This window comes from Nerophis ophidion, linkage group LG24, assembly GCF_033978795.1.
Source record: "Nerophis ophidion isolate RoL-2023_Sa linkage group LG24, RoL_Noph_v1.0, whole genome shotgun sequence".
Lineage (NCBI taxonomy): Eukaryota > Metazoa > Chordata > Actinopteri > Syngnathiformes > Syngnathidae > Nerophis > Nerophis ophidion.
The window spans coordinates 11,755,409-11,779,645 of NC_084634.1; the positions used below are offsets into that span (position 1 = coordinate 11,755,409).

The 24,237-nt window shown below is 41.5% G+C and overlaps 2 protein-coding genes across 6 annotated transcripts in view; one reads left to right on the top strand and one right to left on the bottom strand.

Moving 5' to 3' along the window:
* tdrd6 (tudor domain containing 6) overlaps positions 1-22,980 on the top strand; it is a 27,479-nt gene extending 4,499 nt beyond the window's left edge. The window contains exons 2-9 of the mRNA XM_061885838.1: positions 6,625-12,137; positions 12,237-12,310; positions 17,638-17,692; positions 17,775-17,812; positions 17,892-18,516; positions 18,660-18,736; positions 21,157-21,211; positions 21,276-22,980. Of these exons, the coding sequence (XP_061741822.1) occupies positions 6,698-12,137; positions 12,237-12,310; positions 17,638-17,692; positions 17,775-17,812; positions 17,892-18,516; positions 18,660-18,736; positions 21,157-21,211; positions 21,276-21,346 (6,435 nt within the window). The 5' untranslated portion in view covers positions 6,625-6,697 and the 3' untranslated portion in view covers positions 21,347-22,980. The remainder of the gene's footprint in view (positions 1-6,624; positions 12,138-12,236; positions 12,311-17,637; positions 17,693-17,774; positions 17,813-17,891; positions 18,517-18,659; positions 18,737-21,156; positions 21,212-21,275) is intronic.
* pla2g7 (phospholipase A2, group VII (platelet-activating factor acetylhydrolase, plasma)) overlaps positions 21,523-24,237 on the bottom strand; it is a 52,848-nt gene continuing 50,133 nt past the window's right edge. For all 5 annotated transcript variants that reach the window (XM_061885846.1, XM_061885842.1, XM_061885843.1 and 2 more), the window contains one exon: positions 21,523-23,937. In XM_061885846.1, the coding sequence (XP_061741830.1) occupies positions 23,837-23,937 (101 nt within the window). In that variant the 3' untranslated portion in view covers positions 21,523-23,836. The remainder of the gene's footprint in view (positions 23,938-24,237) is intronic.

Below are 24,237 nucleotides of genomic sequence, written 5' to 3' on the forward strand. Positions count from 1 at the left end.
CCCAACAATGCTGAAGAGCTGAAGGCCACTATTAAAGCAACCTGGGCTCTCATAACACCTGAGGAGTGCAACAGACTGGTGGACTCCATGCCACGCCGTATTGCTGCAGCAATTCAGGCAAAAGGAGCTGCAACTAAGTATTGATTGCCGTACATGCTGAAACTTTCCATGTTCATACTTTTCAGTTGGCCCACATTTCTAAAAAATATTTTTTGGTACTAGTCGTAACTAATATTCTAATTTTCTGAGATACTGAATTTGGGATTTTCAGTAATTGTCAGTACTAATCATCAAAATTTAAAGAAATAAACATTTCAAATATATCACTATGTGTGTAATGAATTGATATAATATGTAAGTTTCACGTTCTGAATATAACTACTGAAATAAATCAACTTTTTCATGATATTCTAATAATATGAACAGCACCTGTATATGGTACCTGAAAGTCGGAGGGGTATGGCCACGGGTGTGGTGACCGCCAGTGTCTCCGGTGGGAGGAGGTAAGAGTCGCAGCTGCTGGAAGACGCAAGCTCCGCTCATGTCTACGGTAAGAGCCGACTTATTACCACAATTTTCTCACCGAAACCTGCCGGTTAAAATTTGATCGGGAACTATGTTCGGTTGACCGCTCTGTTCCATAGTAAAGCTTCACCTTCGGGAATGTAAACAAGGAAACACCGGCTGTGTTTGTGTTGCTGAAGGCAGCTGCAATACACCGCTTCCCGCCTACATCTTTCTTCTTTGACTTCTCCATTATTAATTGAACAAATTGCAAAAGATTCAGCAACACAGATGTCCAGAATAATGTGTAATTATGCGATTAAAGTAGACTACTTATAGCTTGGACCGGGCTGGGAAAAAATGTCCGCTACAATCCTAGACGTCACGCGCACGCGTCATCATACCGACGTTTTCAACAGGATACTTCGCGCGAAATTTAAAATTGCAATTTAGTAAACTAAAAAGGCCGTATTGGCATGTGTTGCAATGTTAATATTTCATCATTGATATACAAACTATCAGACTGTGTGGTCGGTAGTAGTGGGTTTCAGTAGGCCTTTAAAAACGTGTTCATATCCTTTTCGTGTTGAGCTATTTCAAAAAGTATAATGTTTAAAAAAAGTTGTCCAGTCATGGTATTAAAAACTTGAAAAATTATCCCCCCAGAGTGCAGTTTATTCACGAAAAATTATATCTTTATGCAGTTATTGTTATTAATTTTGAGTTCACTATGGACACCGTTTGACAGCCCTAAATAAAATGTACACATTTAGCAGCTCTAATTTTTCGACAATTTACTCCTGCTTAAGTTATTTTAGGCATGTGCCTACTAAAAACAAAGATGATGAAATGATTAATAAATATTTATTCTGTAAGTCATTTAGCTATTACAAAAATTAACAAGACAAATAAAATGTTGTCCATTTAAAAGAAAGGAAAGGCAAAGTGCTAAAAAAAATGAAAAAAAATCCTTGTTCATGTATTAAGAACAGTTAAAATAGCAGCAATGAAAACAAACTACGAAACACAAAATCCAACTTCCTCAAAATAGAAGTATTTTGTGATGTTTAAAAAGCTGCGCTCTGACACATAATAGACTCAATGTGTAGAATTATATCTTCGATTCATTCTTAAAATGTTGGCTATTTTATAATTTGTATGTTTAATCTTATGATACCTCCGCATTGTGCCTGTCAGTTTCAATTTGTGTGTGTACGTGCGGCAATGTGACAGTTTGTCATAATTACAATGGTCTGCTGGATAAAAAATACCGTTTAGAGTGTGAATCTTTGGGCACCTCACAATTTGATTCAGTTCGATTAAAAATCGATTTTCGATACATCTTTAATTTATCTATACTGATGCAGTATTACATTTCTTTTTGTTTCACTAAATAAGCGTTTATCCCTTGTAACTTTTATAAACAGTGCATTTGTAATACGAAACAGTTAAAGTAATTCCCATCACATTTATCAAGTAATAAAAATGTGTGCAAAATAGGAACATAAGTAAGGGTGCAGCGGATCAAAAAGCTCACGGTTCATATCGGTTCTCGTATCAGAGTCACGCATCAGATAATTTTTTGGATCAGCAAAAAAAAAAAAAAGACAAGACAAACAGAAATTTTGTCTTTTTGTTCATTAACGCTTTTAAATTATTAAATTAAAGTATATACAATACACTTAAAGTGCACAAGGCATTATATCTTTTTAACAATGGAAAACTTAGGTGCAACATAAAAAGGCATAACTCCTTTCATTAAACTTGGACCAATGACCATTAATAAAAACAACTTAAGGTGCAACATAAGAAGGCACATCATCTTCCTCGAAACATAGATAGTGGAATAATAAAGAAAGCAAAGCATACCTGAGCTTATCATTTCAAATTATTTTTCAAGAAGACAAGGATGCCTACATTGTCTGGGGAGAGTGTGGACCTCTTTGCAGTCACTATGTCCCCTGCTGTTAGGAACACTCTCTCGAAAGGAACTGAAGAGTTTGGCACAGTGAAATAGCATCTTGCCATCTTGGCAATATGAGGGTATTTACACTCATTGCTTTTCCACCATGTCAGTGGATCACCATCCACTGTAATGCCGCTTGCTACCAAGTACGACACCACCTCTTTCATGATGTTAGCAGGTGTCTTGCTGTCCATGTTTTTGCTGGCAAAGGTCTCTTCGAAAAACTCTGCTTTCGCCGACTTCTTTCGTGGAGGAGATGTGTCCAAGTTGGCTCGGCAGATATTTCTTTTCATGTTTCATAGACAATAAAAATGCGGCGATAACATTTAATAAAAAGCCATTATTACTGGAAAAACTAATTTATTTAGATATCAATTGATCATTTTTAAACATTCTTTTTATTTACCTCATCACAATCTCAGTGGTGAGGTGGCTGTATGTCCTCTGGTGTAGGGCAGGGTCCGTGTGAAACAGTCACTTGAAGCTCGGATCCAGGGCAGGAGATCTGTGAAGGTAATCCTGTAGAGTAGGGGGTGAGGTGTATCTAGGATTCAGGTCCTCTCTAATGCCAGTCTTGACATCTCGAGTGATGGTGCTGTCTTCCACATTTGAAGCTATGGATTGTAGAATCCTTCTTTTCAATGGCAGTATCATTGACACAGTTTTGAGGGTTTTAAGCACCTGTTGGACCTCTGCCACTCTCACATCATCATCAGACAGGGTGATGATGTCTTTGACATTTTTCTTCGGGTCTTGTCGGTCAATGTAGAGTATATACCTGCCTGCTGCTCCAGAGAACACTCCCAACATATAAGTGGAGTTCCCCCTTGTTGGATGTATGAGCTTCGGAGTAGCCAGATTTATCATTTTTTGCTTTGTCTTAAGCACTGAGCAGCTGTCGTGCTTCGGTGGAAGTATGAAACCACCTTCCTGATCCTCCCAAGGAAGGTGGTTGAAATGATGATGAGCGTGTGCCAGCGCATACATACAGTATATTATTTATTTAACGCGTAAGTCACTTAGTCTACATCAACTTCATATCTAAATGTTAATTATAAGTCTTTGGATTTTTTTATGTGGTGTTTTTGTTTGTTTTCTGCCATTTGCGTCAAAGAAAACTGTGTTTTTATGGCAAGCACACAAAACCAAAAACCTTCCACAAAAATCTTTGAACTATGTCAATACAGCGGGAGATACAAGTGAAGTTTCCATGGACTCAGAAAGACTAAAACATGGCATAGAATGAAGTTAAAAAGGTTGACTTTACACTCACCTTACTGTTTAACGCGGTAAAGTTGTCAGAGTGCAAACTGAGGCAGTATTTGTCATTGATAAAACATTTGGCGAATCAAAATTTAAGAAATTGTAACGGAAAGTTAATTACTTTCAAGACGACCAATAAAAACGCAATAATCGGGGACGTAAATTTGACCCGGTTATCTTCTCCAAGTCACGACACTGACATTGTATTTGTGACAGAGAGAGACGTGACGGCGTGATAAGAGCGCACCGTCACAATTAGGGATGATGTTTGTTAACAAACTATCGATTTCAATGCCATTATCGAATCATCTTATCGAACCGATTCCCTATCGATTGTCTTATTGAATCCAGATAAATTGTTGTATATGGAAAAAAACACACAATACTTGGTTTGACAAAAGCTCACTTATTTTTTAAGAAAACAATAAAATCCATCCATCCATTCATTTTCTACTGCTTATTCCCTTTGGGTCGCGGGGGGCGCTGGTGCCTATCTCAGCTACAATCGGGCGGAAGGCGGGGTACACCCTGGACAAGTCGCCATCTCATCGCAGGGCAAACAAATAAAATAGATAAATAAACATTGACTTGTTACCCCAAAAAATGTTTTAATAAAATAAATAAATATTGACTGTTAGTGCCCCTTTAAGTGGGCCACCTAATGAAAATCCTGCTTTTATTTGTATTTTACAGCACGTTACATTTGAAACACATCTCAGAGTAAGGGTGTTGTTTACTTTTGCTCCATTAAATGTCAGCAAAATACAATTATTAACCTACTTGTATTCGTCAACACCAAGTTGAAGGTGAGGAGATTTTTCACTAACATTCTCGTTAGCTTTCAAGTAATGTTGTTACTCTCTTCACTCATCTTGCTGCGCTGCGCATTATACCTCGCCAGGGTAAATAAATAAATAATGATAAATGGGTTGTACTTGTATAGCGCTTTTCTACCTTCAAGGTACGCAAAGCGCTTTGACACTACTTCCACATTTACCCATGCACACACACATTCACACACTGATGGAGGGAGCTGCCATGCAAGGCGCTACCCAGCCCCCATCAGGAGCAAGGGTGAAATGTCTTACTCAGGACACAACGGACGTGACGAGGTTGGTACTAGGTGGGAATTGAACCAGGGACCCTCGGGTTGCGCACGGCCACTCTCCCACAAATGGGTTAAAGCTCTGTGCTACAGAGCAAACTACTGCCCTGGTCACTCTAACTGTCATGAATGTCATCACCTGAAATGGGATAACGTAAACATTATCTTAATTCACATCTTGCAAGCACTAGTTTATTAGACAGACCTGCAAACTCTGGAGTGGTGTAGGCTACAAGATACCGTTACCGTTACCAGACACATACAAAAAGGCTAACGTTAATGTTACCGTCAGCCACAAAATGTGCTTAGGTAACGTTAGTCTAGCTAACATTACTGCAGTCCTGGTTGACATTCGGTAATGTTATTTTATCTTAAAGGCTACAAGTGAGCAGATATGGAAATTAACCGGCGACAGTTAATGTTACTCACCGGCACTATCACTGGGACTGCAGGTTGAAGCCGAGGAAGAGGGGCGTGCTTTGTCATCTCTATCGCTGCTTCTCCACGTTTCTCTAACCTTCAGGTTATGTACGGTCTGAACATGTTTCAACATGTTTGTTGTACTGCTCCCCTTACAGGAAAGCGAAGCCTGGCAATAATTGCAGATAGCCGTTTCTTCCTCGTATTTCTTCGTAAAGTGAAGCCATGCCTTGGAGCGTTTTTTCCGGTCCATTGTTGTTGCTGCTTCTGTATCTGCCGCCGAATGACTGAGCTACGTCATTTCCTGTGACTTGCCACAGGACATTTCCTGTGACACGGGATTCGTTCTCAGGGATTCTAATAAAGAACCAAGTCATTTTCTTTACTATAGTGGCTTCAATAACAGGAACCGTTTCTCAAAAAGGTATCGAAACCATGGAATCGGTTCCTTTCCTATCGAACAATTGGGAGAACCGGTTTTCGAACATAATCCCCAGTCACAATAAATAGAACAAAACACCGGCGGAAAGCGATAATCGATTAAAAAAAACAAGCGAACTGGAGTTTTGACCCGGAGAAGACAGGGTCGGTTAAAAAAAAAAAACCCATAAAACTGCGTCCCTGGGACTTATGGAAATGCGCGTCCTTTCTGATTTCAATGCGTAAAAAGTATTAAAAAGTGCGTTAACACTATTATATATACATATTTATCTGAAAAAAAAATGGGTATGGTGTCTCCTTACACTAGCCTACCTGGCCGGTCTAGGGGGCATGTGCCTAACCTCAGTTCAACGAACACCTGTCATCCTTCCAGACCCTGATGCAACTAGTGTATCTTTCGGAAAATCTCAGGACAACTTTGTTGTCGGTTAACCTTTGACACACACTTCCAAAATGGTTGCGCCCATGTTGTTTATACCGATTAATGTTAATTATGTGAACAGTTGGAAATGTACAAAAATAAGTCATGTCGCTGTGTTTTTATCAATTTATTCAACAAAACAATTATGTTACAATTGTCCAATATAGGGATGTCACGGTATGAACATTTCTTATCATGGTTAAAACTTCCTGCGATGAGGTAGCGACTTGTCCAGGGTGTACCCCGCCTTCCGCCCGATTGTAGCTGAGATAGGCACCAGCGCCTCCCGCAACCCTATAGGGAAAAAGCGGTACAAAATGGATAGATGGATGGTTAAAACTTCCAACGGTTAGTTTAAGTTATTGTACAACTGTGATTGATATTGGGAATAAAAATGGAATAGCTTAGTTGCTCAGACAGCAATGTATTTAAATTTAGAGTGGGGTATGACATTAGTAATACGGAAGGATTTTATGTTAATGATATTTACTGTATGTCTTCCAGATCAAAACCATTGTGCACATGTTGCTGTTGAAAAATGGGATTATGGATCTTTTGAGCAAGTGAAACTACCACAATGTCATCCCAGCTTGGACTTCCGGCGCGAGGCTCAAATATAACAGTTCTGATTACCGAAGTAGATTCATCTCCCAATAGTCCGTTAGTTGAGTTTTGGGGAAAGTTGAATCAGGTCAGGACATTGGATCATCAATCCCTGTCTCCGGTTAATTTATTTCAAGAGTTGGAAGGAAATCCAGGTGACTTGTGCTTAGTCAAAATCAACCTTACGTGGTACCGGTGCCGCATTGTCTCAAGAAATGGATCCAACAGCAAAGTGTTCCTCATTGATGAGGGGATCACATTCATCACCACTACAAAGTTGCTGGCATGGGGTAAGCCTGAGCACTTCCACCTGCCACCTGAAGTGGAGCTCTGTGTGCTTGCCAATGTTTTGCCACTCTCACCTGAAAATAGATGGTCCCCAGGTGCAATAGAATTCCTGAAATATATTCGAGGATGGGAATCGGAGGCACATGTACAAGATGTACTGGTTCAGCAAAAAAAGCTTATTCTGGACATCCCATGCATATCCAGACAAATGTATGAAATGGGATTAGCAAAGAAACTGGGTTCCAGATGGTTTTTGGATGTCGTCAAAGCTTCAGATCCCCACAGTAGCGCTAAAATGTTGCCAGCAGCTCTGCCAATCCCTATGGGTGATTTTGAGCAACTGCAGAATAAGGAGTTGTACATGTATCCACAGCTGCAAGCAGGAGCGGTGGAGACTGTTGTAGTCACTGAAGTGACAAATCCACAGCGAGTTTTTTGTCAGTTGAAGGTCTTTTCCCATGAGTTGAGAAAACTCTCAGAGCAAATCACACAGTGCTGTATTGGTAGAACGGGCAGTTGCAGTGTAGGTCCTGAAATGATTGGTTTTCCATGTGCTGCCAGAAGAAGTGATGGCAGGTGGTGCCGTTCTATTCTACAACAAGTACTCCCAACAAACGATTTGGTTGAAGTACTAAATGTTGACCTTGGTACAAAACAATTTGTTCAAATGGAGAATATAAGGCCATTGGCTCCAGAGTTCTTTAGAATGCCAGTTGTGACATATCTCTGCTCCCTCCATGGAATTATTGACAGAGGGGTTGGATGGACAAGCACCCAGATTGACTACCTCAAGTCCCTACTCTTGCACAAGACACTCATTGCCAAATTTGAGTACCAGAGTATCTCAGAGGGTGTTTACTATGTTACTCTCTATGGTGACGAAAATAAAAACCTCAACAACTTGTTCAGTTCCAAAGAAAGCTCTTTGCACGAGAGTGAAAAAACACTGCACAACTACGCAATTGGAAACGCATCAAACAGCAGCCCACATTCCTTTCAGCTTAAAAACAATGAAGGAAAACTTCTGCTTTCTGGACAAACCTTGGGGCATGGGCAGAGAATGGACACATTTTCAGTTGAGAACCTCCTTCCCAACTCCTCACACATGGCATGGGTGGCTCATGTCTGTAACCCATCTGAGTTTTGGATCCAAACACAAAACCATGCAAAAGAGCTGGATAATTTAATGGAAAAGATGCACCATTTGTACCAACATTCTGATAATAAAGACGTGATAGAAAACCCTACCGTTGGCACCTACTGTGCAGCTAAAGCAGACGATGGTGTCTTCTACAGAGCTGTTGTGTCGGAAGTTGGCAAAGCACACATCAAGGTGTTCTTTGTGGATTATGGCGACACCAAAGAGGTTGATGGGAGAAACATCAGAACGCTCCCTGACATTTTTAAGGAACTGCCAAAGCTTGCGTTAAAATGCGCTTTAGTGGGTGTTTGCCCAAAAGAGCATACATGGAGTTGCTTTGCCATTGATTATTTCAGCAAAATTGCCACTGACAAAATACTTAAGGTATACGTGATGGCAAAACGCGATGATACCCATCTGGTAACACTGACTGATTCTGAGGCATCAGGAGAAAAGGATATCAGTCAACTGCTGTGTTCTTCTGGCCTCGCTGAACGGGATGAGAAATTACCCAATATTTCCACGCAGCATTCAGAAGAAGGATGCTTGAGTGTTTACAAAAACAGTGTGGCGTCTTCTCAGACACAAAACATTTTTGATATCTCCAACAAAGAGAAACAAATTGATAAGTTCAAGGCATGTATGTTTCCCATTGGTAGTGTCCTGGATGTCAACGTGTCCTACATCAACAGTCCAAATGATTTCTGGTGTCAGCTAGCTCAAAACGCCGTCCACTTGAAATTGCTTATGCATGACATGCAGGCATATTATGCTGGCAGTGAGTTTGAGCCTCTTACAGAAAGATCTTGTGTCGCTTTCCACCCAGACAATGGAATGTGGTACAGAGCTCTTGTAATTCACAATTACAAAACCCCTCTAGTGGATGTTCTTTTCGTTGACTACGGCCAGACAAAAGCTGTTTCTCTCCATGAACTGAGAAGGATTTGCCCAGAATTCCTCCAGCTACAAGGCCAAGCATTTAGGTGCAGCCTTTTCAACCCTCTTGAAGCCATGTCTGTTGTAAATGAGTGGAATGAAGAGGCAAAAGAAACCTTTCACAACTTTGTGGAAACTGCTTCCACTAACATATTGCCATTAAAGTGCACTGTATATGCTGTCATGTACAATGAACAAAAGATAGTGTTCAACAGTGTGGACCTGGAAACTCCATTTGAAAGCATCTGCACCATTTTGGCCAATCTTGCCACAGTTGAACCTGCCAAGAAAGACCTTGGATCATCTTTTCGCCTGGACACATATTACTACTCTACACACAACATCAAAACTGGAACCGAGGAACAGGTCACAGTCACGTGTGTGGTCAGCGTCAATCAATTCTACTGCCAACTTGAGAAGAATGCTGATGTGATAAAGGACCTTAAGGTAAAGGTAAATGACCTCTGTCAACAGCTTGCGTGTGTGAAGACCCCAACAGTATTTGGAACATTGTGCTTTGCAAAATACACTGATGGACTCTGGTACCGGGCACAGATCAAAGCCACAAGACCTTCAGTCCTGGTTCATTTTGTTGATTACGGTGAAACGACTGAAGTGGCAAAATCAGACTTGCTTCCAGTGCCTAAAGAGGCCTATGACATAATGTCTGTACCTGTGCAAGCAGTAGTGTGCTGTCTCTCTGATGTCCCTGCAGATGTCCCCAGCGAGGTGAACGGCTGGTTTACAACAACTGCGACCGAATGTAAATTCCGTGCACTAGTGGTGGCCAAAAAACCCAATGGTAACCTGCTTGTTGAACTGTATCACAAAGAAATCCAAATCAATTTGAAGCTTAAGAAGATCTTTCAAATAGAGACGCAGATTGAAGGGAAAGTTCTCTATGAGGGTCGGAGAGTAGAGACTCCCACTGCAAATAAGGTATCAAAAACAACTTTTTCCAAAGAAGCAATGCCAGTACCTCCAAAAACCATCCAGAAATTAATGATTGAACCAAAACCAGCACGTCAAGTGAGAAGTGAGATGCTAACTTCAAAACAGAGTTCGCAAAATGGTCCGAGGCTTAAAGCCTCTTCAAAAGAAATGTACTTGCCACCACACCAAAGACAGCACTATGGTGGGCAAATGATTAAAAAACCAGGACAAGAACATGTCATAGTTGCAAACAACGCAAAACATAGTGATAGTACATTACCCAGCAAAGAATCTGACAATGTGCTCCCACAAGCAAAAAATCCTCGGCGCCCTAAACTTGAAGACATTCCCAAAAACTCGCTACCATCGGGTATGGAGGCAGATGTTTATGTCTCCCATTACAACAGCCCGTTAAGTTTTTACGTACAGCTTGTCCGAGAAGAAGACACCATATTCTCCCTGGTTGACAAGCTCAATGACTCGCTGTCAACTCCTAAAATCAGCCTCACAGAAGTGGCTGCAGGGGAAGTTGTTGAAGCCCAATTTGCAGATGATTCCTTGTGGTATCGCGCGGTTGTAAGAGAAGTGCTCTCCAACTCCATGGCTGTTGTTGAGTTTATTGATTTTGGCAACACTGCACAATTATCTACATCCCAGATGGCCAATCTAGATCAGCAATTTGTGCAGTTACCAAGGTACAGCACACATTGCATGCTCAGTGGTTGTGGATCTCTTGAACTGCTTGATGCAGAAGTAGTACAGACTTTAAAGAGAGATATGGGTTCCAATGCAGAAAAGAAGCTGAAGTGTCAGTTTGTCCAACTGTCAGATGATGTGTGGGAAGTTACTCTAGTGGATAACGGTGTGCAGATTCGGTGTGATGTTCCATCAAGGTACCCTAAAATCTCTCCAGACTTTGAACACGTGGTGGAAAAAACTGTTCAGAACCCAGAAACATCACTAAAATCACGTTCTCTATATTACCACCCCGTGAATTTCAAAGTGGGACAACAGTTAGAGGTTTATATCTCGGCTGTATATGATGCCCAGTCCTTTTGGTGTCAGTCTCTTGACTCGGTGGAGCTTGATAAGCTATTTGAAAGTCTCTCAGAAATTGGAAACGCTGACCGTAATGAACATGTCACCATTAGCACACTCTCACCTGGCACTCCATGTGTTGCACTTTTTGCTGAAGACCAGCTTTGGTGCCGTGCAGAGGTGTTGAATCGAAATGGGAGGGAGCTGTCCGTTCTATTTGTAGACTACGGAAACACATCTCAAGTGTCCGACTCAGATGTGAGGGAAATCACAGATGACCTTTTAACAACTCCCCCTCAGGCATTTTTGTGCAAACTTGAAGGTTTTGATATGTGCCGTGGCTCTTGGTGTGATGGTGCAGGAGATGAATTGTCTTCAATCACGGCAGACAAATTACTGCAGATGACTATCACAAAAATATCAAGCGATGATGGAAAGGACACATGCTTTGTGCAGTTGGAATGTGAAGGAGTAATGATAAATGAAAAAATGAAAACCTGGTGGGTCAGTTCCACACCGGACGACAAACAGAATGTCGCTGAGTCCTCATTTGATGATAGACAACAGTCAACTGATTCCACAGAAAAAGTGTCCAAAGATGAAGCTCCTGAACTTGAAGAAATCGGTGCTAATGGAGCTCGAACTGAGAGACATGTCACTAATGACCCGCTCATGGCACTAACCTGTACTTCAGAGCACATTGAAAACTCTTTCGAAGACACTTCAATTATTTCTACTGAGTCCCCACTTGAACAGAGACGTTTGTCAGGAAGCCAGAGCCCAAATGAGCATGTAAACGTGGTCCCAACTCCAGAGCGCAACATTTTGTTCAATGATATTGGAATAGAAGAAAACAAACTTCTCTTACAAATCATTGCCGAAAATGTGGGAGAAAGTGACAAGAACTATGGTGAGGAATCTACCTCAGTGATGCAAACAATTTGGCCAGGAGAAATAACATCTCCAGATCAGAGCCTTCAAGTGGCCTCTGATGAATATGGGGTCTCAACGTCCCAAATTGAGGATTGGGCACCCTTCAACATGAGTGCCAGCTCTGAAGTCATGAGTTATTCTGTTGGTAAGTACCATATTAGGTTCCTTCTTCTCATTAGCATAAAGTGTTATCATACATTCATTTTACATGGGAAAAAAAAAACTTTTTTTATTGTATTTCCAGCACAAAATAAAGCTAGCGATGACTGCAACCTGGCCAATTCAAGTCCAATTACAAGTGGGATGTCGGTGAAAGTGGTAAATTATTTTTTTCTCTGCGGGAGTTGTAGATGCACAGTAACACTACAGACTCTGATTACAGAATACTGTACTAATTAAAAGTTGCTTTATCCATTGTAATTAATAGGGCGGTGAAACACAGAAATATCATTTACCAGTGTTTCTAACCCAAGAGGGACAAGCGGTAGGAAATGGATGGATGTATAAACCAGTTTTTCTCAACAATAGTGTTTTTCAACCCTTTGTTGGGCTGCAAACGCTCCGTTGAAGGCTGCCGATATATCGGTTTCCCAGTTCTGGTCTTTATGGGCTGCTGCGGTACTCAGTTGTAATATACTTCTCCACCACTTTGTGGCTGTAATTACAATATCAAACAAACTTAAGAAGTCTGGAGCTATAGGCAAAGAGAAGCACAGATATTATGACTACTTAGGTGAAGCTGTATTTTCATTTGCACTTTAATTTTTGACAGTTAAGACACATTCAATGTTCATTTAGTTTATTTTAGAACAACGTATTTTTCATCAGGTATTCATTAGCCCTTTATAAAGTCTATTTGTTTCGTACTTGTTTTTCTAATCAAGCTGACCTCAGCCCAAGGTTAGTGTGTTAAATAAATATTTATCTTCCATATCATTTGACAAGGTTGTAAACAGGTTAGATAAAATTATTTAAGATGAATAAAGTCAAGAGTAAGATTACTAATTCATGGAGGTCAAAAAGGTTAAGAAGCCACAGTGTAGCAACTGCCACGGTAGTTACTTGTGATGACTTGGTCTCAGTTCTCAAAGAAATGGTACCGACATTTTGTATTGACCCCACTATAGCAAATATACCACCTAATGTACTTGATACAATATATATTACGGTAAACACTTTGTATTATTGCATGTATGGAGTGCCAAAAACCATTCAGTGTGTAGTTACACTTTTATCTCGACTGTGTTTGTGGGAAAATGTCTTTTTGCAAGCCGTTTCGATTCTGTCCTGATTGAGAGTTAAGAAATTAAATAAGATCACACACACAAGGCTCTCAGCCAATGACTTGAGAAAAACATGCCAATTTAAAAGGTCCCCTTTAAAGTATTGACTTGGAATGCAACCATAAACTGTATTAATATTTGCGTTTCCATTACCTTTAGAAATAACCCAAATATCGCAATAAGAAACTGGTAATTGAAACACCCATATTTCAAAAAAACCTCTCAAATATTAGTCGTTTTTTGACTGCAGGGACTTTTTGGAGTTCCTATAACCTTTTTAGTCCCCAGCCCTCAGATCCGAGAACCATTTTAGCTCCTATTCTGAGGCCTGGTCTATAGTAAGTCCCATAGAAGCTAAAACACTTAGGTGTTTGATGATTGGTTGAACTGACGATCTACGCCCCTTGCCGGATATGCGCTTCTCCTAGCCACAACACAGACCCGCTATGTTTACTTATAGGATACGGAGGCCTGTACAATCAGCACATGCGGTAAATAATAAGTGACATACTTGCTATCCTTTCGTCTTCCATGAAACTAAGAAATATCGCCTGTCGCTGGATTCCTTATGCCCTTACTCCCTCAGTGTACTCTTCCATTAATGTTATCAGAGGCTGAATTTTCCCACCCATTCTTGTTATTCCTTGCAAGCAGACAATCATGAACACAGCAGCCTTTGAGGTCTCCATTCTTGTTTCTCTGTTCACTCTTAGCGGTTGGTTGGTTTGTTGGTTCGTTGGTTGTTTTGCTGTGGTGGGTGAAGCGCTATAGTAATACGTAACGGGTCGCGGGCAGATTTGCGTCACATGTTTCTTACCAAGGTCCCCAGCATCCTCAGCCATGTGTTATTTTCACTTTACATTGATTAAAAAAGCCACATCAAAATGGGTTTTGCGACACTCCCACTAGCGCTAATGACAGTCAGCTCTTTTGTCGAACCTCCACCTGATGGGACAACTTTGACAAGCAAGACTTTTTGCTCTGTGTCATAAGAAAGGTGCAACATTATCTTATGTTATTAGTCCTTCTTTAACGACAAATCATGACGTTAGCTTATGTGTGTTGCTTCCATGCGCATAAAGAGAGACCAAGCAACTAAAAAAACAAAATGTAGCGTCCTCCTTGTAGTGTGTACCGATGTTAAAGACAATAGACACTTCATTACAGATGTACTATTGATGCTTTATAATTCCATAAGAGTTTTGCTGCGGCAAACACACGTCCGTGTGCTTTATATATGCAATCAAAACATGCAAAATGGTTTCCTTGGCTCGTTAGTGCGTGCTGATTTTAGAAATAATTTACTATTCACTGCACATGTAGTACCTCAGCATGTTTTAATTCTCTGTGTTGGATTTGAGCGGCACATACGTGCATGCTCTCTTTAAACATTGGAAAAAACAAAGAGAACAATGTTCCCAGGGCTCTGTGTACATGCAGGTTGGTTTTAAATAATGTATATGGAGCTGTGGCTGCAAGGTAGTTGGTGCCTGTTGTGGCAGTTACCCTAGAACCCGTTGGTGGACACCGGTAGTGAGGGATGCCGTCAATCTGAAGAAAGAGTCCTATTGGGTTCTTTTGGCTCATAGGACTCCGGAGGCAGCAGGCAGGTACCATCAGGCACCAACAGGCCAGGCGGTATGCGGCTTAAGCGGTCGCGGAGGCAAAATCTCGGACATGGACGGAGTTCCGGGAAGCCATGGAAAACGACTTCCGGAGCGATTCTCAACCACCATCCGCCACCTTGGGAAGGGGAAGCAGTGCACTGTCAACACCATGTATGGTGAGGATGGTGTTCTGCTGACCTCGACTGCAGATGTTGTGGATCGTTAGGGGGAATACTTCAAAGACCTCCTCAATCCCACCAACACATCTTCTTATGAGGAAGCAGTTCCTGGGGAATCTGTCGTAGGCTCTCCTATTTCTGGGGCTGAGGTTGCAGAAGTAGTTAAAAAGCTCCTCTGTGGCAAAGCCCCGGGGGTGGATGAGATCCGCCCGTAGTTCCTTAAGGCTCTGAATGCTGTGGGACTGTCTTCGTTGACAAGTCTCTGCAGCATCGCATGGACACCGGGGGCAGTACCTCTGGATTGGCAGACCGGGATGGTAGTTCCTCTCTTTAAGAAGGGGAACCGGAGGGTGTGTTCCAACTATTGTGGGATCACACTCCTCAGCCTTCCCGGTAAGGTCTATTCAGGTGTTCTGGAGAGGAGGCTACGCCGGATAGTCGAACCTCGGATTCAGGAGGAACAGTGTGGTTTTCGTCCTGGTCGTGGAACTGTGGACCAGCTCTATACTCTCGGCAGGGTACTTGAAGGTGCATGGGAGTTTGCCCAACCAGTCTTCATGTGTTTTGTGGACTTGGACAAGGCATTCGACCATATCCCTCGGGAATTCCCGTGGGGAGTGCTCACAGACTGTCTGATTGTGGCAGGCCGTTCCCTGTACAATCAGTGTCAAAGCTTGGTCCGCATTGGTTTCAGTAAGTCGGACAAGTTTCCAGTGAGGGTTGGACTCCGCCAAAGCTGCCCTTTGTCACCGATTCTGTTCATGACTTTTATGGACAGAATTTTAGGCGCAGTCAGGGCGTTGAGGGGATCCGGTTTGGTGGGTGCGGGATTAGGTCTCTGCTTTTTGCAGATGATGTGGTCCTGGTGACTTCATCTGGCCAGGATCTTCAGCTCTCACTGCATCGGTTCGCAGCCAAGTACAAAGCGACTGGGATGAGAATTAGCACCTGCAAGTCCGAGTCCAATGTTCTTGCCCGGAAAAATGTGGTGATCTCCGGGTTGGAGAGGAGACCCTGCCCCAAGTAAAGGAGTTAAAGTACCTCGGAGTCTTGTTGTTGAGGAAGAGTGGATTGTGAGATCGACAGGCGGATCGGTGCGGTGTCCTCAGTAATGTGGATGTTGTATCGATCCGTTGTGGTGAAGAAGGAGCTGAGCTGGAAGGCAAAGCTCTCAATTTATCGGTCGATCTACATTCCCTTCCTCACCTATGTTCATGAGCTTTGGATTATGACCGAAAGGACAAGATCCCGAGTTCAAGTGGCCGTAATTAATTTCCTCCGCTGAGTCGCGGGGCTCTCCTTTAGAGATAGAGCTCCTCCCGGATGGCAGAGCTTCTCACCCTAAATAAAGCCGCTGCTCCTCCACATTGAGAGGAGACAGATGAGGTGGTTCGGGCATCTGGTGAGGATGCCACCCGAACGCCTCCCTAAGGAGGTGATTAGGGCACGTCCGACTGGTAGGAGACCACAGGGAAGACCCAGGACACACTGGGAAAACTATGTCTCCCGGCTGGCTTGGGAACGCGTCAGAATCCCCTGGGATGAGCTGGACAAACTGACTGGGGAGAGAAAAGTCTGGGCTTCCCTGCTTAGGCTGCTGCCCCCGCAACCCGACCTCGGATAAGCAGAAGAAGATCGATGGATGGATGATTATTACTTATTGCAAACTTCATGAGCAACAACAAACATAATAAAACATCACTTACTGTACATTGTCTGCTGTCGTTAGGATGCCGATTGCTGGGATGTTTATATCTTCCCATTGAGATGAAGAATGACTCATAATCTTCACGAAAAAAGGAGAGGAGGGTGGAACCAAGCTTCTTTTCGTGTCGTTATTGCCATTTCCGGGATTAAATTGGCTGTCAATGTGTACTAAATTGTCGGAATATCTCCTCAGTCATCTACTTTTCAGGTGAGAAGCATGATTTATGATCTACAATAAACTTACTGGGAGCAAGGAATCAAGGAAGCAGACAACCCCTTGATAATGTAAACATAGGGAGAGAGTAAGTGATCACGGCAACGTTATAGCTTGTCTGCAATAGCACTGATAATAACAGTATCACTAATACTTGGTTAAAATTCAAGTCACGAAATAGAAATGTGGTATTATTGGCATTCTTAGAATGGTTATTTATCGTTTGTTGTGACCAAAATAGTGGACCTCCCATTGGCTCCAATGTAAGCAGACTTATTTTGCTTTTAGTATTGAAAATGCATTTTGTTTTTAAAATCCATCTGTCTTGTCTTTCATAATGATTGTGAACAATAGGCAAAATCACCTAAAAAAGTGCAGTTCTCCTTTAAAGTGCCAGAATACAAACAAATATTGAAAACGATTATAGCATAGCCATTAAAACAGACAAAATACTAAGACTAAAACACTGTCAGTGAAGCATAAGAAACACAAAACTCAATCGTGGCTTTTATTTTAGTCATTTAAAAAGTTGATTTCTTCTTATAAGATGACAATATTTTTTTGAGCTCTTTCAACAATACCATGATAATGTATTTGTAAAATGTTTTCATCCCTGGTACCAAACATATAATACTATACATCTGTCCTCTTATAGAACATGACAACTAGTGACGAGACTTTGGAAGTTTCTAAGGAGAATACATATTCAGGTTTTTTTTTTTTAACTCTTTTTTTCTCCATTTGTCAGCTGAATGGCAAGGCTAATAACTAATCATTTTATTGTCTGTGCAGATGTTCCGGGCGACAGCAGACCTATTTTCACAGATGTGGTACAATATTCCAGGCGCATATTTCAGAAAACGCATTGCAAAAACGTGCCATGTTGGTAAAGTGCATTTCACATTTCAGGAGAGGAAGCATCGTGCTGAGGAGGCGATACATCTCACTGAGGAAGCGGTGCATCGCACTGAGGAGGCAGTGCACCGCACTGAGGAGGCGGTACATCGTACTAAGAGCACGGTGCATCAAACTGCGGCGGCGGTGCAACATACTGAGGAGGCGGTGCAACGTACTGAGGAGGCGGTGCATCGTACTGAGGAGGCGGTGCATCGTACAGAGGAGGCGGTACATCCCACTGAGGAGGCGGTGCATCTCACTGAGGAGGCGGTGCATCCCACTGGGGAGGCGGGGCATCCCACTGGGGAGGCGGGGCATCCCACAGAGCAGGCGGTGCATCCCACTGAGCAGGCGGTGCATCTCACTGAGGAGGTGGTGCATCCCCTTGAGGAGGTGGTGCATCCAACTGAGGAGGTGGTGCATCCCACTGAGCAGGTGGTGCATCGTACTGAGAAGGCGACGCATCGCGTTGAGGAGGCGACGCATCGTGCTGAGGAGGCGGGTCACCCGACAAAGAAGGCGGTGCGCCCTACTGAGGAGGCGGTGCACCCTACTGAGGAGGCGATGCACCGTACTGATGAGGCGATGCATCGTACTGAGGAGGCGATAAATCCCACCGAGGGGGCGACACTGACAGGTACACATGCCTTTTTGTCCAATAAGAGCTTTGTTTTTTTCACCTTGTCCTTCTTTCAGAGGGCAGTATTTACACGTCTTTACTGCTACACCTGTACTGCTACGGCCACTACTACTTAACCATTATTGTCTCTTTCTTGGCAGATTCCTGTGGTGTAAGTGATGAAGGTGCAACGATTGATGGAAATTATTGCTGCATCGGCGTGGCAGAGGAGGAAAGGGTAACTTGCGTCACACAAATTTCCACATGGTTGGTGCACACACGTGAGGGGATTTTCATTCTGTTTCTGCACGTTTGAAGCATGAGTTAGCTTGACAATCACTAGTTGTTGTTTTTTTATAACTACATATTTCTGGTTAGAATGTGTTGTGAAGTGAAGTGAATTATATTTATATAGCGCTTTTCTCTAGTGACTCAAAGCGCTTTACATAGTGAAACCCAATATCTAAGTTACATTTAAACCAGTGTGGGTGGCACTGGGAGCAGGTGGGTAAAGTGCCTTGCCCAAGGACACAACGGCAGTGACCAGGATGGCGGAAGCGGGACTCGAACTTGCAACCCTCAAGTTGCTGGCACGGACACTCTACCAACCGAGCTATGCCGCCCCAACCGAGCTATGCCGCCCCAATTTGTCTAATACATGCTGATTTATCAGCTAGTTTATTAGGCACAGATCGTTACCATAAATATATCCACAGTGCATATTTAAAGTGTTAATGGAGAACAATTAATGTATTTAATTTTGGGATAAGGCTGTATGATTAAAAAAAATGTGAAGTCCTGTTTTTTTCCGGCTGTCCTGTAACTTATTGTACAGTGCAGCTTTGAATATCATACATGATTATTCTTATTAGCAATCGAACAAAATTTTCTTTTTCAGGCCAATAACCAATATTTGGAGGTGATGTTCATTTGCAATAAAAGTTATTTAAACATGAATATTATGTGTCCGTAAACAATTTACTAAGGTCTGACATGTTTAGTAACTTAACCAGTGACAGTAGCCAGGCGAAGAGGGCGGTGCGCGACTGGCAACCGGGATGTGACACACTGACAGACTTTTTCAAATTGGTTACAACGGTGGAGGGCGGGACATCGAAATGAAAACCATAACAACATTTCAGGGCTGTAAATCAAATTTTGAAATGAGCATATCCCAGCTGAACTACTGTTACCAGTTATAAAGGTATTCAAAAGAATATGATTTATTAATGCCTTTTGACATATCACGGCCATTTAATGATGACTTGACATTAGGGGTGTAACGGTACACAAAAATTTCGGTTTAGTGGTCACGGTTCGGTTAATTTTCGGTACAGTAAGAAAACAATATCTAAATTTTTTGGTTATTTATTTACCAAATTTGTAAACAATGGCATAACATACATATACACACAGGGCCCGTTGCCAGAGTTAATGAAGTCAACATATATAAAATAAAAACTAAATAAGATAAGGCTCAGAATGGTTTCTTAACAAAACCTTTCTTTATATAAAGTGCTTTTTTTGATTGATTGATTGAGACTTTTATTATTGGGGCTGCATAGCTCGGTTGGTAGAGTGTCCGTGCCAGCAACTTGAGGGTTGCAGGTTCGATTCCCGCTTCCGCCATCCTAGTCACTGCCGTTGTGTCCTTGGGCAAGACACTTTACCCACCTGCTCCCAGTGCCACCCACACTGGTTTAAATGTAATTTAGATATTGGGTTTTACTATGTAAAGCGCTTTGAGTCACGAGAGAAAAGCGCTATATAAATATAATTCATTCATTCATTCATTAGTAAATTGCACAGTACAGTACATATTCCGTACAATTGACCACTAAATGGTAACACCCCAATAAGTTTTTCAACTTGTTTAAGTCAAGGTCCACGTTAATCAACATTAAACTGCCTCCAGTTGTTGCTCAGATGAAATAAAATGACAAAACTTTTCTTAGACATATAAAAAGTGCAACATTAAACAATTTCAAGTCAACTCAGCCTCAGATTAACTTTTCCGTCCTCCATTGTTGTATCGCACCGCGAAGCAGAAGTGTTCCCAAAGGGGAGATGTTAACGAGGCAGGAGAGTCTTCCAGCTCTGGCTTTTACATGTTGTCCTAGCCCGGTCGCTGCTATCCTGCCGTGTGTTGTGCCTCGCTCTGCATTGTTTACACAACGTGCGGTGCGCTACCTAATATGTCCGTGTGGAAACTTGTTCGGTACACCTCCGAACCGAACCGAAACCCCTGTACCGAAAAAGGTTCAATACAAATACACGTACCGTTACACCCCTACTTGACATTAAATTTCTACATTTGGCACCTTTAAGTTATTTTGTCTGTGCCATATTACTTTGTTTATTACACTTGTGTTGCTTTCATGTGCACATTCAATTTCTACAAAATTTTATTCCACGATTTGGTTCACGATACCATGTTCTTATCTACAATGTTTCTTCTACAAAGGAAACCATGTTGATTGTGTTGTTCCAATAAAACTTGTTTAAAAGATTTCACTATACATAAATACTTTTTGAAAGTTTTGAGCACATTTAAAAATACATCGCTAATAATGATAAACTTTCATTCCGTGACGTCCCTAATTATTACTCCAGGCCACATTACTTCAATTTGCTTTTTTCCTTCTCCCCGTTTCCAAGGATTGCAGCAGCAGAATGACCATGGAACTTTTTTCCTCTGCAGATGACGGCTCGGGTAAGTGTTGGAATACATTTTATTTCACTGCTTTGGAACCTGATCTTCTCATGCGCTAAATCAGACGCTTGCCTGTCAAACATCATCCATTTGTCTCTGGTCGTCAACGAAGGATGCGAAGACGGCAGGCGCTGAACAAGATGGATGTTTGTCTGCGTTCAAGTTAAGTCCAAACACGTGTTGAGTTTGTCCTCGTATTGTTATATTGTTCAGCATCTCGATAAAAGGGTGTAGTGTCGCAAACACTTAATATCTTCAAACTTTGCTATGATTCGTTTGTTAAATATCAAAAAAGACCATTTTTGGTGTCATTCTGGAGTTTTTCGTGCACTTTTGGTTTATTGTGTCACAGTAAAGGTTGTTACAAATCTGCTCGCATTGAACGCCTCCTTTATTAGCGCGTAGAAAAAAAACAAATGTGGGAATGAAGGCAAATAACTACATTCTGAGTTGGCTTACATTTTCAACTGAGTCTTTGATCCAGGAGCTAACGTCAGTCACAGAAGTACAATACTACATCACAATCATATCAGAAATTGATGGTAATAATCACAATTAAATAAGTTTAAACCAGGGGTGCCCAAACGTTTTCCATTGAAGGCTACAGACTGACAAATCAAGATATGCGGAAGCCATTTTGATTCTTTTCACCTTCAAAGAAGAAGAAAATGCTAATTTGGTAAAAAAATTTGCATAGATGCTGAAAAACTACATCTGAACAAAAATGCTAACAAGTAGCCTGCTGGCCAGATGGCATCATGTAACATAAAATATATGCTAAAAAAGACAGCATGCTCACAGTATTATGCTAATGTTTACAGTTAACATTAGTGAAATACCAAAATATATGAAATTAAAGTATATGCCTGTTAAATTAGCCACAAAAGCGAGCACACTTATTTTCGCATGCTAAAATGCCAACTGTAACATGCATTATGTACCAAAATGTATTACTCTGAAAAGCCCTTTGAGACACTTGTGATTTAGGGCTAAATAAATAAACATTGATTGATTGATTGAAGGGCTTCACGGTGGCAGAGGGGGTAGTGCGTCTGCCTCACAATACGAAGGTCCTGCAGTCCTGGGTTCAAATCCAGGCTCTGGATCTTTCTGTGTGGAGTTTGCATGTTCTCCCCGTGAATGCGTGGGTTCCCTCCGGGTACTCCGGCTTCCTCCCACTTCCAAAGACATGCACCTGGGGATAGGTTGATTGGCAACACTAAATTGGCCCTAGTGTGTGAATGTGAGTGTGAATGTTGTCTGTCTATCTGTGTTGGCCCTGTGATGAGGTGGCGACTTGTCCAGGGTGTACCCTGCCTTCCGCCCGATTGTAGCTGAGATAGGCGCCAGCGCCCCCCGCGACCCCGAAAGGGAATAAGCGGTAGTAAATGGATGGATGGATGGATGATTGATTGAAAAATGTGTTTAAGATGCTAGCATGCTAACATTAGCATTTATCAAGTACCAAAATATGACTGAAGTATGTGACTACAAAACAAGCTAAAAAAAAAAAAGCTAGCATACTAACGTTGTATTGCCAACAGGAATTAGGGCTGTGACTCTTTGGGTGTCCCACGATTCGATTCAATATCGATTCTTGGAGTCACGATTCGATAATATATAGATTTTTTCGATTCGATTTGATTCTCGATTCAAAAACGATATTTTTCTGATTCAAAAGGATTCTGTATTCATTCAATACATAGGATTTCAGCAGGATATACCCCAGTCTGCTGACATGCTAGCAGAGTAGTAGATTTTTTTTTTTTTTTTAACTTTTATAATTGTAAAGGACAATCTTTTATCAACTGATTGCAATAATGTAAATTTGTTTTAACTATTAAACGAACCAAAAATATGACTTATTTTATCTTTGTGAAAACATTGGACACAGTGTGTTGTCAAGCTTATGAGATGCGATGCAAGTGTAAGCCACTGACACTATTGTTCTTTTTTATTCTTTTTATAAATGTCCAATGATAATGTCAGTGAGGGATTTTTAATCACTGCTATGCTGAATTGATACTGTTGTTGATAATATTCATTTTTGTTTCATTACTTTTGGTTTGTTCTGTGTCGTGTTTGTGTCTCCTCTCAATTGCTCTTGTTTATTGCAGTTCTGAGTGTTGCTGGGTCAGGTTTGGTTTTAGAATTAGATTGCATTGTTATGGTATTGCTGTGTAGTGGTTTGTTGGATTGATTAAAAAAAATAAAAAAATCCATTTAAAAAAAAAAAAAAAGAAAATCGATTCTGAATCGCACAACGTAAACGATTTGATTCGTATTCGAATCGATTTTTTCCCACACCCCTAGCAGATATCATTTGTCAATTCACAAAATATTTGGCGCTCGGCTGTATGCCTGCAAAATGAGCAAAAATCTAGCACGCTATTATTAGTTGGCTAACAAATTGGCCGCAATTTGCCCCGTGGCTGCACTTTGGACACCCCTGTTATACATGGTCAGTTATTTAAAACACACACCTACACACACACAAACACACTGTTACACTGAAAGTATTTGCAGCACAGTTCCGATGAAAAAACAGTTGGACAAAAAAGTCCATTTTGAACCCTGATTTTTAACGATGAGGTCTGCGGTACTTCATGCGGCATGTGGTGCGAGTCACATGGCCGACTGAAGCAAGGGGACGTTAGTTCCTGGGATGAGGTTTTCATCTTCTCCGTCAATCAGACGGTCCCACTGATTGAAGTCTTTTTTCAAACCTGGACAAAGAGAGACACATTTATAAACTTCATTCACACACAAAAGTGGATCCCTTGCATATTTGCGATTTACCATAACGGTCCGCAAATTCTCAATTTTGTCTGTTTTTTGTGAGAAAATCTGCCCATTGATGGCATTTTTTCTTTTTACTTTAGTTGTATTTTTGAGAAAAAAAAAAATATATATATATGTTCCGTAAATTCTGGGCTGTAAGCGAATTGGTATATAAGCCGCACCCAAGTTTTAGAACAAACTCATATTTTTCCATATATTAGCTGCACCGCACTATAAGCTGCAGA